Source organism: Carlito syrichta, unplaced genomic scaffold (assembly GCF_000164805.1).
Source record: "Carlito syrichta isolate Samal-C Ts95f unplaced genomic scaffold, Tarsius_syrichta-2.0.1 Scaffold316387, whole genome shotgun sequence".
In the NCBI taxonomy this organism is placed as follows: domain Eukaryota; kingdom Metazoa; phylum Chordata; class Mammalia; order Primates; family Tarsiidae; genus Carlito; species Carlito syrichta.
Genome location: NW_007260483.1, coordinates 174,787 through 187,899, shown reverse-complemented (window position 1 = coordinate 187,899; position 13,113 = coordinate 174,787). Strand labels below are relative to the sequence as shown.

General features: G+C 41.4%; 1 protein-coding gene across 1 annotated transcript in view; it reads left to right on the top strand.

Annotated features, from left to right (window-relative positions):
* The window catches only part of AP2B1 (adaptor related protein complex 2 beta 1 subunit), a 148,116-nt gene that overhangs the window by 20,272 nt on the left and 114,731 nt on the right, over window positions 1-13,113 (top strand). Inside the window, exons 5-6 of the mRNA XM_021707121.1 lie at window positions 5,018-5,153; window positions 6,755-7,000. Coding sequence (XP_021562796.1) covers window positions 5,018-5,153; window positions 6,755-7,000 — 382 coding nt within the window. The remainder of the gene's footprint in view (window positions 1-5,017; window positions 5,154-6,754; window positions 7,001-13,113) is intronic.

Genomic DNA, 13,113 nt, shown 5'->3' with positions numbered 1-13,113 from the left:
TCCCAAAGCGCGGGATTACAGGCTGAGCCACCGAGCCCAGTGAATTTTTTTTTTAAATCGGAGTCTCACTCTGTTGTCCAGGCTGGAGTACAGTGGCATGCTCACAGCCGCAGCCTTGACCTGCTGGGCTCAGGTGATCCTTCTGCTTTAGCCTTCCAAGTAGCTGGAACTACAGGTGCATCCTACCACACCCAGCTAAGTGTTTTGATTAATCTCGATATGAAGTCTTGCCATGTTGCCCCGGCTGGTCTTGAACCTATGGGCTCATATAATCCTCTCACCTCAGCCTTCCAGAGTGTTGGGATTACAGGTGTGAGCCACTGCACCTGGCTTGGTTCTTTTTTTTATCTTATTTTGTTATAGAGATGTGTGGTTTAAGTAAGAATTAACTACACATGTAGACTGCATGCAGGTGAATTTTGATTAACTACACAAGTAGACTGCATGCAGGTGAAGTTTGGGCCTCCAACTGGCCCTCACTTCCCCTGGTAAAGGACCAGGTAGCCTTTGTGTTGTTACATGCCTGTAGTACCCCCCCCCACTTCTCTTCCCCTCCCTGCTCCCAGCAGTACCCAATGACTGCTGATCCCTCCCTTGTGCTATTGTGATTAATGTTCAGGTCCCACTTATGAGTGAGAACATGTAGTATTCAGTTTTTTGTTTCTGTGATAGATCACTAAGTATGATTGTCTCCAACTCCATCCAATTTGCTGCAAAGTCCGTGATTTTGTTCTTCTTTATGGCTGTGCAATACTCCATTGTGTATATGTACTACATTTTCTTTATCCAGTCCACTTTCGGTGGGCAGTAGGGTTTGGTTCCATGTTTTTATTGTTGGGAATAGTGCGGCTATAAACATATGGATGCAGGTGTCTTTTTGGTAGAGTGATTTATGTTCCCCTGGGTATATTCCCAGGAGAGGGATTGCTGGATTATATGGAAGTTCAAGTTTTAGTTCCTTTAGGAATTGCCACACTGCTTTCCATAGAGGTTGTACATTTGGTTTTTATTTTTAATTTTTTAATTTTTTTTTTTGAGTTGGGGTCTCACTCTGTTACCCAGGGTGGAGTGCAGTGGCACACTCACAGCCACTGCAGGCTTGACCTGCTGGGTTCAGGTGATTCTTCTGCCTCAGCCTTCCATGTAGCTGGACCTACAGGCATGCACTATCATGCCTGTCTAATTTTTTGATTTATTGTAGAGACAAGGTCTCACCAAGTTGCCCAGGCTGGTCTCGAATCGCTGAGCTCAGGCAATCCTCTTGCCTTAGCCTCCCAAAGTGCTGGGATTAAATAAAGGCTGAGCCACCGCGCCTGGCCACATTTGGTTTTTAGATTGCTATTCTGTGACCATCTATCTCAGGGGTTGGCAGACTTTTTCTATCATGGACTAAATAGTAAATACTTTAGACTTAGCAGGCAAAGGGCAAAATTACGTTCATTATGTAGGTACTTATATAATAAGCAAAAACAAATTTCCACACATTTTTTAATTCATGAAATTCAAAGTATGACAATAATTAAGTACAATCTTTTTTATTACAGGTCTACTAATGAGAAGAAAAGTTGACTTTTCTTTTGTATTCTTGGTAAAATAGTGCTTATTAATTTGTTAATTGCTGATAGTTTGTTATGTGCCAGCACTAAACCACTTATGAGCCAAACAAAAGGATAGTGGATGTTTATTAGCCTTCATGGCACTTTCTAGTTGACAAGACCCAAAACTTGACAAATTAGGGGAAAATAAAATATAGTTATATAATTAGATACTAAAGTATATATGTTAAAAGAAATAATAATTCTGCCAAATAGAGATCCACAAAAATAGGAATAATTGAAGAACCTTCTTAGAAACCATGTGAGCTGTGTCTAGAAAGATAGCACAGAGAAATAGAATAGAAATTAGTTGTTTCTAGGTTATTGTTGTTCAGTTTTCCCTGCAACTAACTTCCAGTTCAGTGTTACACAGTAGAAATATAATATGAGCTATGTAAATCATTTAAAATTTTCTAGTAGCCATACTAAAAAAGTAAAGAACAGGTGAAATTAATTTTAGTTAATTGTATTTAACCAGTGTATCCAAAATATTGTTATTTCAGCATGTAATCAGTATATCAATTATTAATGAGATGTTTTACGTTATATTTTTCAACAAATCTTTCAAAATCCGGTGTGTGTTTTAAATTTTATCACATCTCAGTTCAGATTAGCCACATTGCAAGGGCTCAGTGTCACTTGTGTGTGACTAGTGGCTACTATACTGAAAAGTTCAAGTTTCCAGCTTTATAGGTTGGCACTTAACACTTTTAACCTTTAGAACTTTGGCTATTAAGTCTTCTTGATTTTTTTTTTTTTTTTTTGAGTCAGAGTCTTACTCTTTCACCCAGGCCTGGAGTACAGTGGCATGCTCACCACCACCTCAGCCTCAACCTACTAGGCTCAGGTGATCCTTCTGCCTCAGACTTCCAAGCTGGAACCACAGGCATTTACACCATGCCCAGCTAATTTTTTGATTTATAACAGAGACAAGGTCTCGCCATGTTGCCCAGGCTGGTCTCGAACCCCTGAGCTCAGGCAGTCCTCTTACCTCAGCCTCCCAAAGTGTTGGGATTATAGGCTTGAGCCACCACACCTGGTTAAGTCTTCTTGATTTTATGTAGATTGTTAGAATGAAATTATTTAGGATCTTAAATTTACTGTTGGTCAGTGCTTTACATTTATTTATTGGTTACTGTTGTTTTGCACACGAGCTATTCTCCTAGACAGTGAGAATAGTTCATTTTTGGAGAGTGTTTTTTTTTAAATTTTTTTTTTATTTTATTTTTTTTGAGTTGGAGTCCCACTCTGTTGCCCAGACTGGAGTGCAGTGGCATGCTCATGGGTACCACAACCTTGATCTGCGCTCAGGGGATCCTTCTGCCTCAGCCCTCCAAGTAGCTGGAACTACAGGAATGCGCTACCACGCCCAGCTAATTTTTTGATTTATTGTAGAGATGAAGTCTTGCCAAGTTGCTGGTCTAGAGCCCGTGGGCTCAGGCAATCCTCTCACCTCGGCCTCCCAGAGTGCTGATATTATAGGCTTGAGCCACCGCCCCTAGCCTTGGAGAGTGTTTGTTAAATATCTACATATGCAAGGACATTTGACCTTGCATCAAATCACTGTTGGTTAAGGCCATTTCTTCATATTCTGTCTAACAGTTTGGCACCAACACCTTTTTACTACACCTGAAAGTATGCAAGGTACCGTACATGTAAGTTAAACAAATAATGTCTTCTAGTACAGAAGCCATTGGAAGATGTGATAGATTTTTTGACTTTGAGTCTACCTTCTTTTTTGTAAATAAGTTCTACTTCTGTACCCTGTTATGTATATGGGACCTATACCATGTGACCAGCTATTTGTCATTCTTTTACTTTTCTATAGAAATATACCGACATTTGTTTTTCCTTTCTTCTATGTTAGTAGTAAAGTGTTTAGAAGTAAAAAATGTATAAGGTACTTTGATAAAACTTGAGGGGGAAGATTAATAGCTAACTTCCCATAAAATTATAGTTGACCTATATTTTTAGAATATAGCTTACACTTTAGAAACTGACCAGCTAATGATATTGCTTTGTGAATGGAAACATAATTTCCTGTGGCTTAGAGGAGAATAATAAATCATGGAAGGATGAGAACTTGGGAAAGGTTTATATTTGATTCATTTATATTTGATTACTCTCAAATTTTCATTTGTCTGAATGTGTAATGTTAAAAAAAAAAATTCATTTCACTAGAAGGGAATCAGGACATCTGGAGAAATGAATGATTCTAGGTTTGGGTTTAGGCATTTACAAAATGAGCCGGAATGGCATATCTTGTCATATGAGAAAGCAAGGAAAGTATTGAAAATACAAGATCACATCACAATGACTCAGGAATTAACTAAGCTTCCACTGGTCAAGGATGGAGGAATACAAATATTAAAAACTATAACTGGCCGGGCTCAGTGGCTCAACCTGTAGACCCACGCTTGGGAGGCTGAGGTGAGTGAATTGCCTGAGCCCGCAGGTTCGAGACCTGCCTGGGCAACTTGGCGAGACCTCATCTCTACAATAAATAAAAAAATTAGCCGGATGTGGTAGCGTTCACCTATAGTTCCATCTACTTGGAAGGCTGAGGCAGAAGGATTGTCGGAGCCCAGCAGGTCGAGGCTGCAGTGGCCGGGAGCATGCCAGTGCACTCCAGTCTGGGCGACAGAGTGAGACTTCAACTAAAAAAAAATAAAACTAAAAATAAAAACTATAACTGTAGTGCTTTGAAACTGCAGTGGATTGATATGAAGAATTATTGTTAATTGTTTTGGTTTGATATGTCTAGGATTTATTTAAAAATAATCCAGAGCAACTGGAGGGGGTGGAAACAGTGATGGGCCAGTGGGTTGAGGATATGTGTGAAACAGCACTGGGTGTTATTGATATTTATGGGTAATGGGTACATGGGCTCATTATACTGCTCTCTAGTTTGAAATTTTTCATAATAAAAAGTTTTTTCAAATCCTATTTAGAGTCCTTTTTGGTACCAGTGCTACAGTTTCTTTTTTTTTTTGAGTTGGAGTCTCACTCTGTCGCCCAGACGAGTGCAGTGGCACGCTCCCGGCCACCGCAGCCTCTACCTGCTGGGCTCCGGCGATCCTCCTGCCTCAGTCTTCAAAGTAGCTGGAAATACAGGCGTGCGCTACCACGCCCAGCTAATTTTTGATTTATTGTAGAGAAGAGGTCTCGCCAAGTTGCCCAGGCGGGTCTTGAACCCATGAACTCAGGCAATCCACTCGCCTCGGCCTCCCAAAGTGCTGGGATTACAGGCTGAGCCACAAGCCTACAGTTTCTTTAGTAATTCATTTCCATGACAATTATCACTGTGGGGACATTTGTCCTATCAAATTACTGTTAATTAAGGCCATTTCTTCATGTTCTGGTCAACAGCTTGGCAGTAAGACCCATACTTTTTCCTTTTCTCTTTTCTTGTCTCTTCTCAGCTCTCTCTTTCCAGATGTAGTGAACTGTATGCAGACTGACAACCTGGAACTAAAGAAGCTCGTGTACCTCTACTTGATGAACTACGCCAAGAGTCAGCCAGATATGGCCATCATGGCTGTCAACAGTTTTGTGAAGGTAACTTTTCCCAAAGACTCAAGAGCAGTGTCTTATACCTTAAATAACCTTTTCAGAAGTGACTTTTAATATAGTTAGTGTCTGTACTATAAATAAGTAACCTCTGTTTTGATGGAAGGCCTCTAGGGAACTACTGACAATGACTAGGAATGTTCACAGTTTAGGTATATACCAGCATGTGTCACCCGGGGAAATTCAGACCATATGGTAAGCCTTCTGCTAGTGGGGGCTTGGTGCATCCTTGCCAGATGGATAGAAGAAACCTAGGTAAAACCTTACTGTTTTACCTTCCAAGGCTAACAAAGATTGGATATATCATTGTAGTATCAGTAACCTGGGGCTTTATCTATTTTATCTTTGTAGAAAATATGCTTATGAGTCAGAAATAGTGGAAACTGCAGGAGGTACTACTTTTATTTTTGTTTCATTTAATAGATCTTACGGTAGTTGATTAAATTTTTTATTATGGAAAAACTTAAACATATTCAATTAGAGGGAATAGTATAATAGATTTCTAAGTATCTATCTTGCAGTTTTAGCAGTTACTGGCAAACGGCCACTCTTGCTTCATTTATACTCTTCATTCATACTTTCCTGACCCCCACCCCCTCTCTCTTGCTGGATAATTTTTTTCTTTTCTTTTTTTTTTCTCAGCTGTACTCTCACTCTGTCGCCTAGACTGGAGTACAGTGGCATACTCACAGCCACTGCAGGCTCTACCAGCTGGCTCAGGCAATCCTTCCGCCTTAGCCTCCCAAGTAGCTGGAACTACAGATGCTTGCCACCACACCTGACTAATTTTTGATTTATTGTATAGATGAGTTCTCGTCAAGTTGCCCAGGCTGGTCTTGAATCCTTGGGCTCAAGCAGTCTCCTCTCACCTCCACCTCTCAAAGTGCTGGGATTACAGGTGTGAGTCACTGTGCCCAACTGCTGGATAATTTTTAAGCAAATCCTAAACATCATATAGTTTCATCCTTACATTTGTCAGCATAAGATCTATTTCAACATAACCACAATACCAAAGAGTGTTCCTTCTCAGTGTTCTTCATGTACAGTATTTGGAAGCACTTACTAATAAAGGAGAATGTACCTTAGTCAGGAGCTCAGGGGACCCTCTCTCTACTGCTTAACTCTAGGTATTTCTGTCAGGCTCAGATCAGCTCCTTTGCTTTCTTGGCTATAGGCCCCTCAAAACTAGCCTTCTTTTCACTCTATTTGTTACTTATGAACTGACTGTGGAGTGGGACACATTCTTTACTGTACCAGAATACAAGCCCAAAGCTCCTTTCTATTTTTAGGGTAGGCTCACTAAGGACTATGGGGATGGTACAAACTCACTAGGCTTCTGCTAGGTCCTAGAATGAATCCTACTGAACTTTTTCTCATTTTGTGTAAAACAGTTAAATGATTTCCTAACCTAAACTCTTAAGTATGCAACTCAAATTTGTACATAGGAAAGGAATAGCATGAGATATTGGTTCTCATATAGAATGTAACTGGAAACTTGAATTAATGAAGTATTCTTTTATGGCTATGTAAATTGAACTGTTTGCTTTTAGTTACCGTAACCTACAGTTATTGATGATTGTTTTCTGTAGGACTGTGAAGATCCTAATCCTTTGATACGGGCCTTGGCAGTCAGAACTATGGGGTGCATCCGGGTGGACAAAATTACAGAATATCTCTGTGAGCCCCTGCGCAAGTGTTTGAAGGATGAAGATCCCTATGTTCGGAAAACAGCAGCAGTCTGTGTGGCAAAGCTCCATGATATCAATGCCCAGATGGTAGAAGATCAGGGATTTCTGGATTCTCTACGGGATCTCATAGCAGATTCAAATCCAATGGTAATAAGCTTCTGCTTTTATAAAGAGAGCAGTATTTAAAATGGGTCCCTTGTCAAGGTATATGTAACACAAGCCTTGTCTTTGGGACATTGGGCCACAAGGTAGCTATGGAAAACATGACTTTGTGTTTGTTACAGATTGTATATCTCACACCTTAGGTGTTTGTGAAGTGAGAACCAAGTACTGAAATGCAGTGATCTTAAAGAAAACCTTGGAACTATACCTACCCCTATATTTTCTCATAAACAAACTAGTACTTTCATCATTTTCTTCAGGAGATTTTGTCTCAAATTTATTTTTATATGCATATATATATATTTAATATAGTTAAGATTCCTTTCTTCAGATAAATGTGTTTTCTGGTGGTGTGGGAATAGAAACTAGATCAAAATGATCTTAAATGCCTAATTATTGCAATGCATTTTAAAATAGAATTCTAGAACAAAATTCTTTTTAGCCAACTTGATTATGTTCTAAGTGTTTAATGGCCAGAATATGCTTAACATCTTAAAGTTTTGGATCTTTTATTTCCATTATTGACATTTTAAACTTTGCTTATATAATGAAGAGGATCAACTCCCAAGTGATAAGTTGATTTTGTTAGTAACTGAAGTCTCATTTGAATAGAGTATTAACTGAGTACATTTGATTGGTTAGAATGTAGCTGCTTTCTTTGAAGTGCTCCCACTTTTATCTAATGCAGTATTTACTTAAAGGTGAATAGCACTTAAAGTTAATCAGTGGCTAGCCTCTGAATATGTTCTTGTTGAACTTTTTCAAATGGAGATTTGGAATGTGCCTGGAAACAGATACTATCTCTCCCTTGATATTACCTGCTCACATCTCTGCTGTGACATCTTGTTTGGTGTTTCTTATGTTTATGGGTAGCCTTTGCTTCTGTTTATTATCTTTCAAGATTAATATTAAGGCCAAAGGATTCTGAAGCAAGTCACTTTTTTTTTTTTTTTTTGAGTTGGAGTCTTGTTCTGTTGCGCAGACTGGAGTACAGTAGCATGCTCATGGCACTCTACCTGCTGTGCTCAGGCAATCCTTACTCCTCAGCCTTCCAAGTAGCTGAACCACAGGCACTCACTTCCACACCTGGCTAATTTTAAAAAATTTAGTAGAGATGAGGTCTTACTAAGTTGCCAGGCTGGTCTTGAACCCCTGGACTCAGGCAATCCTCTTGCCTCTGCCTCCCAAAGTGCTGGGCATACAGGTGTGAACCACCTGGCCTGGCTCATTTTTTTTAAGGTACTTATGGTACTGACTACTAATAAGAATCTTTTAGCCTAGCATGGGGGTAGGGATGGAAGTGCAGGTGCTTAAACCATGAGTTTTTTTATTTTCTATTTTTATTTTAAATTCAGGGGGTACATGTATATGTTTGTTACATGGACATATTGTGTAGTGATGGGGGTTGAATCTTAGGTGACCCTTTCTCACATAGTGAGCATTGTACCCAATAGATAATGAGCCCCCTTCTCACCTCCCCCCTTATCGGTGTACCTAGTGTCTGTTATTTCCATCTTTGTGGCCATTTAACTCATGCTTATAGTCCCAGCACTTTGGGAGGCCGAGGTGAGAGGATTATCTGAGGCCATGGGTTCAAGAACAGCCCAGGCAACTTGGTGAGACCTCGTCTCTACAATAAATCAAAAAATTAGCCGGGCGTGGTGGCATGTGCCTATAGTTCCAGCTACTTGGAAGGCTGAGGCGGAAGGATCGCCTGAGCCCAGCAGGTTGTGGCTGCAGTGACTGGGAGTGTGCCACTGCCCTCCAGTCTGGGTGACAGAGTGAGACTCCTACTCAAAAAAAAAAGTCTCTATTTAAAAAATAAAAAGAAGAAGTTAGTGTATAAAGTAACAGTACCTATTTTATGAAATGTTTAGGCTGAGTGCGTTGGCTCATCCTATAGTCCCAGCACTTTGGGAGGCCAAGGTGAGAGGATTGCTTGAGCCCAGGGTTTTGAGACCAGCCTAGGCATCTTGGTGAGTCCTCATCTCTACAATAAATTAAAAAATAAGCCTGGCGTGGTAGTACATGCCTGTATTCCAGCTACTTGGAAGGCTGAAGTGGAAGGATCACCTGAGTCCCTCAGGTTGAGGCTGCAGTGACCATGAGCGTGCCATTGCACTCCAGCCTGGGCAACAGAGTGAGACTCTGACTCAGAAAAAAAGAATGTTTAGCTGGTGCCAACTTGTGTTTTTAGCGTTGCTTTTGATTCACTCTATTATTCTGAGCAACTGTCTTTATAATTCTCTACGTGAGGACAAACTGAGGAGAAGAAAAGTGTTTGGGCTTTAAGTGACAATCAGATGGGCAGAATATTGTATACCCTGTGGAGACCTATTAAATATTCATTGATGATATTGTAGACTGGAACAAGGTGAAAATGAATTCTAACTCACAGGTAACTCCAGTTTGAAGGGGAAAAAAGCATCTCTACACTAATGTAAATTCTTCAATGGAGAACCTATAAAATTAGGTGGTCAGAGAGGGTGAAGGACTAATGGAAGGTTTGGCAGTAAAGGCATTTTTGTGTGTGTGCTTGAGTAGTACACTTTGAGATCTTTTTCCAGATCAATTGAAAGGAATAGGAAGATTCTGGAACAAGTTTCATTTGATTTATTCAGAGTTTTCGTTCTTTTTTTTTTTTGAGTTTTGGAGTCTCACTCTGTTGCCCAGATTGGAGTACAGTGGCACACTCATGGCCACCGCAGCTTTGGCCTGCTGGGCTCAGGCAATCCTTCTACCTCAGCCTTCCAAGTAGTTGGAACCACAGGCATGTGCTATCACGTCCGGCTAATTTTTTTTTATTTATTATAGAGACAAGGTCTTACCAAGTTGCCTAGGCTGGTCTCATGCATGAGCCATTGTGCCCAGCCTCTTAGCTATATATGGTTTAAACAGATAACACATGAATGGGTCTCTATTTGAATTTACTATTACAGTAGGCTGTGTAATCTTAATTTTTTTAAGGGGGAGTCGAGGTCTCACTCTGTCACTTAGGCTAGAGTGCAGTGGCACACTCATGGCCACTGCAGCCTCGACTTGCTGGGCCAGGCGATCCTTCCGCCTCAGCCTTCCAAGTTGCTGGAATCACAGATGTGCGCCACTGCACCCGGCTAATTTCTTAATTTATTGTGGAAACGAGGTCTTGCCCTGTTGTCCAGACTGGTCTCAAACTGTTGGGCTCAGGCAATCCTTTCGCCTTTGCCTCCCAAAGTGCTGGGATTACAGACATAAGGCACCACACCTGACTATAATCTTAATTTTTTTTTTTTTTTGAGTTGGACTCTCACTCTCACCCAGGCTGGAGTGCAGTGGCATGCTCACGGCCACCCCAGCGTTGCCTGCTGGGCTCTGGCAATCCTTCCGCCTCAGCCTTCTAAGTAGCTGGAATCACAGGTGTGCGCCACCACACTCGGCTATAATCTTAATTCTTTATCTTTTTTTGAGTTGGAATCTTAGTCCATTGCCCAGGCTGGAGTGCAGTGACATGCTTACTACCACCCAGCATCGACCTGCTGAGTTCCGGTGATCCTTCTGCCTCAGCCTTCTAAGTAGCTAGAACTGCACGCGCATGCTACCATGCCCAGCTAATTGTTTAGTTAATGTAGAGACGAGTTCTCACCAAGTTGCCCAGGCTGGTCTCGAACCTGTGGGCTCAGGTAATCAAGTCACCATGACCTCCCAAAGTCCTAGGATTACAGGCTGAGCCACCAAATCTTAATTCTTAACCTTATTTTCCTACAATAAAATCTAGGGGTGATTTGTCCCAAGGATCTTTGAGGACACTTTTAGAGAAAATTTAAGGTTACTTGAGAGATTTTTCAGAAATTGTTTCAGGAATGCCTTTTGTTTTATTGTCTCTTATTACAGATTTTCCTAGAGCAGAATGACAGCATAAGATATCAAATTGTTAGACCTACTACCCTTAAAATAGAAAATCTTTCTGCACTTTTATCAGACCTTAGTAGCATAACTTCTGTGATATTGTTTGACTAGTTGCCAGAGAGTTGCCTAGAGTGTAAAATTGAAGGTGACATTCACTGTCCGGTGCTGGCTCTATACCTACCCACACCTTAGAGTAAGGTGCCTCCTTAAATTTTGTGCCTCACTTGCCTTACTCTTGTCCTGGCTTTGTTATACATACCCATATTCAAATCATTTTTTGAGTACTTCATTCTTGTTGTTTTTGTGAAGAACTGAAAAACTTGAGCTTAAGAGGTAGCCAACACACATAGACATATACCTGCTTTTGATCTTGAATTTATACTTTTCATCTCAACTGTATGCCCTACTTATTACTTTGAAATAAAGCAGCTGGACTTGGTGGCTCAACCTGTAATCCCACACCTTGGGAGGCTGAGATGAGTGGATTGCCTGAGCCCACGGGTTCGAGACCCGCCTGGGCAACTTGGTGAGACCTCATCACTACAATAAATCAAAACATTAGCTGTGTGTGGTAACGTACGCCTGTAGTTCCAGCTACTTGGAAGGCCAAGGCAGAAGGATCACCAGAGCCCAGCAGGTTGAGGCTGCGGTGGCTGGGAGCGGCCACTGCACTCCAGTCTGGGCGACAGAGTGAGACTCCAACTCAAAAGAAAAAAGAAATAAAGCATTATAACTATTATTATAATACTTTTATCAGTTGGAGACAAATACTGCTGATAGAATATAGATTGAGTGTGTGAATGTTAAATAACTTCCAAGGTCTAGGGGTGCAGAAGTTCCTTTTTTTTTTTGAGTTGGAGTCTCACTCTGTCGCCCAGACTGGAGTGCAGTGCCCGCTCCCGGCCACTGCAGCCTTGCCTGCTGGGCGCCGGCAATCCTTCCACCTCAGCCTTCCAAGTAGTTGGAACTACAGGAGCGCGCTTCCACGCCCGGCTAGTTTTTGATTTATTGTAGAAATGAGGTCTCGCCATGTTGCCCAGGCGGGTCTCGAACCCATGGACTCGGACAATCCACTTACCTCAGCCTCCCAAAGATGTGGGATTGCAGGCTAAGCCACCGAGCCCGGCTGGTGCAGAAGTTCCTAAGGCTTATGATGGAGAAAAGAATTTTGAATTTAGGTGCCTTCTATGCCAGGCACAATGGTAGATGCTTTTACTTATACTGTTTCACTTAGTTCTCACATCTGCCCTGTAAAGTAGAGGTTATTCCATGTTACAGATCAAGAGTTGTATACTCTGAGAGACTAAGGAACTATTCCTGAATCATGTAGCTAATAGTAAGATAGCCAGGATTCTAACCTAGTTGTGAGTTCCAAACGCATTACTGCTCACTACCTTCATAGATGAATGCACAGAATAGAATTTAAATGCGAATGTGCAGGGGCATGTATACACATACACTTTGTTTCATGTTCTCAAAATGTTGAGCAATTACAATTTTGAACACATAAAGACTTTTAGTTATCTGGAAACCACTTTGTTATGGAAATTTTCTCAATTATCTTCCTCCAGTGATGGATAGGAATCCTTATTTTACTGCTCTTGAGTAAGTGATTTTTGTTCCACTCTTTCAGAGGCTGCTCCACACGGTGGCAGCACTGTACCAGTATGTTATATTCTCTTATAAAAGAAATGAATGCCTTCAGGGGATTTTGCCTTAGTAGTTTCCTTATAGCTCTCTAGATATCTCTAGAAGGATATCCTAGATTTGAAAGCATGAGAAGATCTGCGGAAATGACTTGAATTTTCTTTTTCTTTTTTTTGTTTTTTGAGTTGGAGTCTCACTCTGTCGCCCAGACTGGAGTGCAGTGGCTGCTCCCGGCCACCGCAGCCTCGACCTGCTGGGCTCCGGCGATCCTTCCACCTCAGCCTTCCGAGTAGCTGGAATTACAGGCATGCACTACCACGCCCGACTGATTTTTTGATTTATTGTAGAGCTGAGGTCTCACTGCCCAGGCAGGTCTCGAACTGCGGGCTCAGGCAGTCCACTCACTTCAGCCTCCCAAAGGCGCGGGATTACAGGCTGAGCCCGGCCCGGCTAACATTTTATTTTCAAATTAGAAAATGTCAGCCGAGCTCAGTGGCTAGCCCGGCCCAGCTAACATTTTATTTTCAAATTAGAAAATGTCAGCTGAGCTCAGTGGCTAGCCCGGC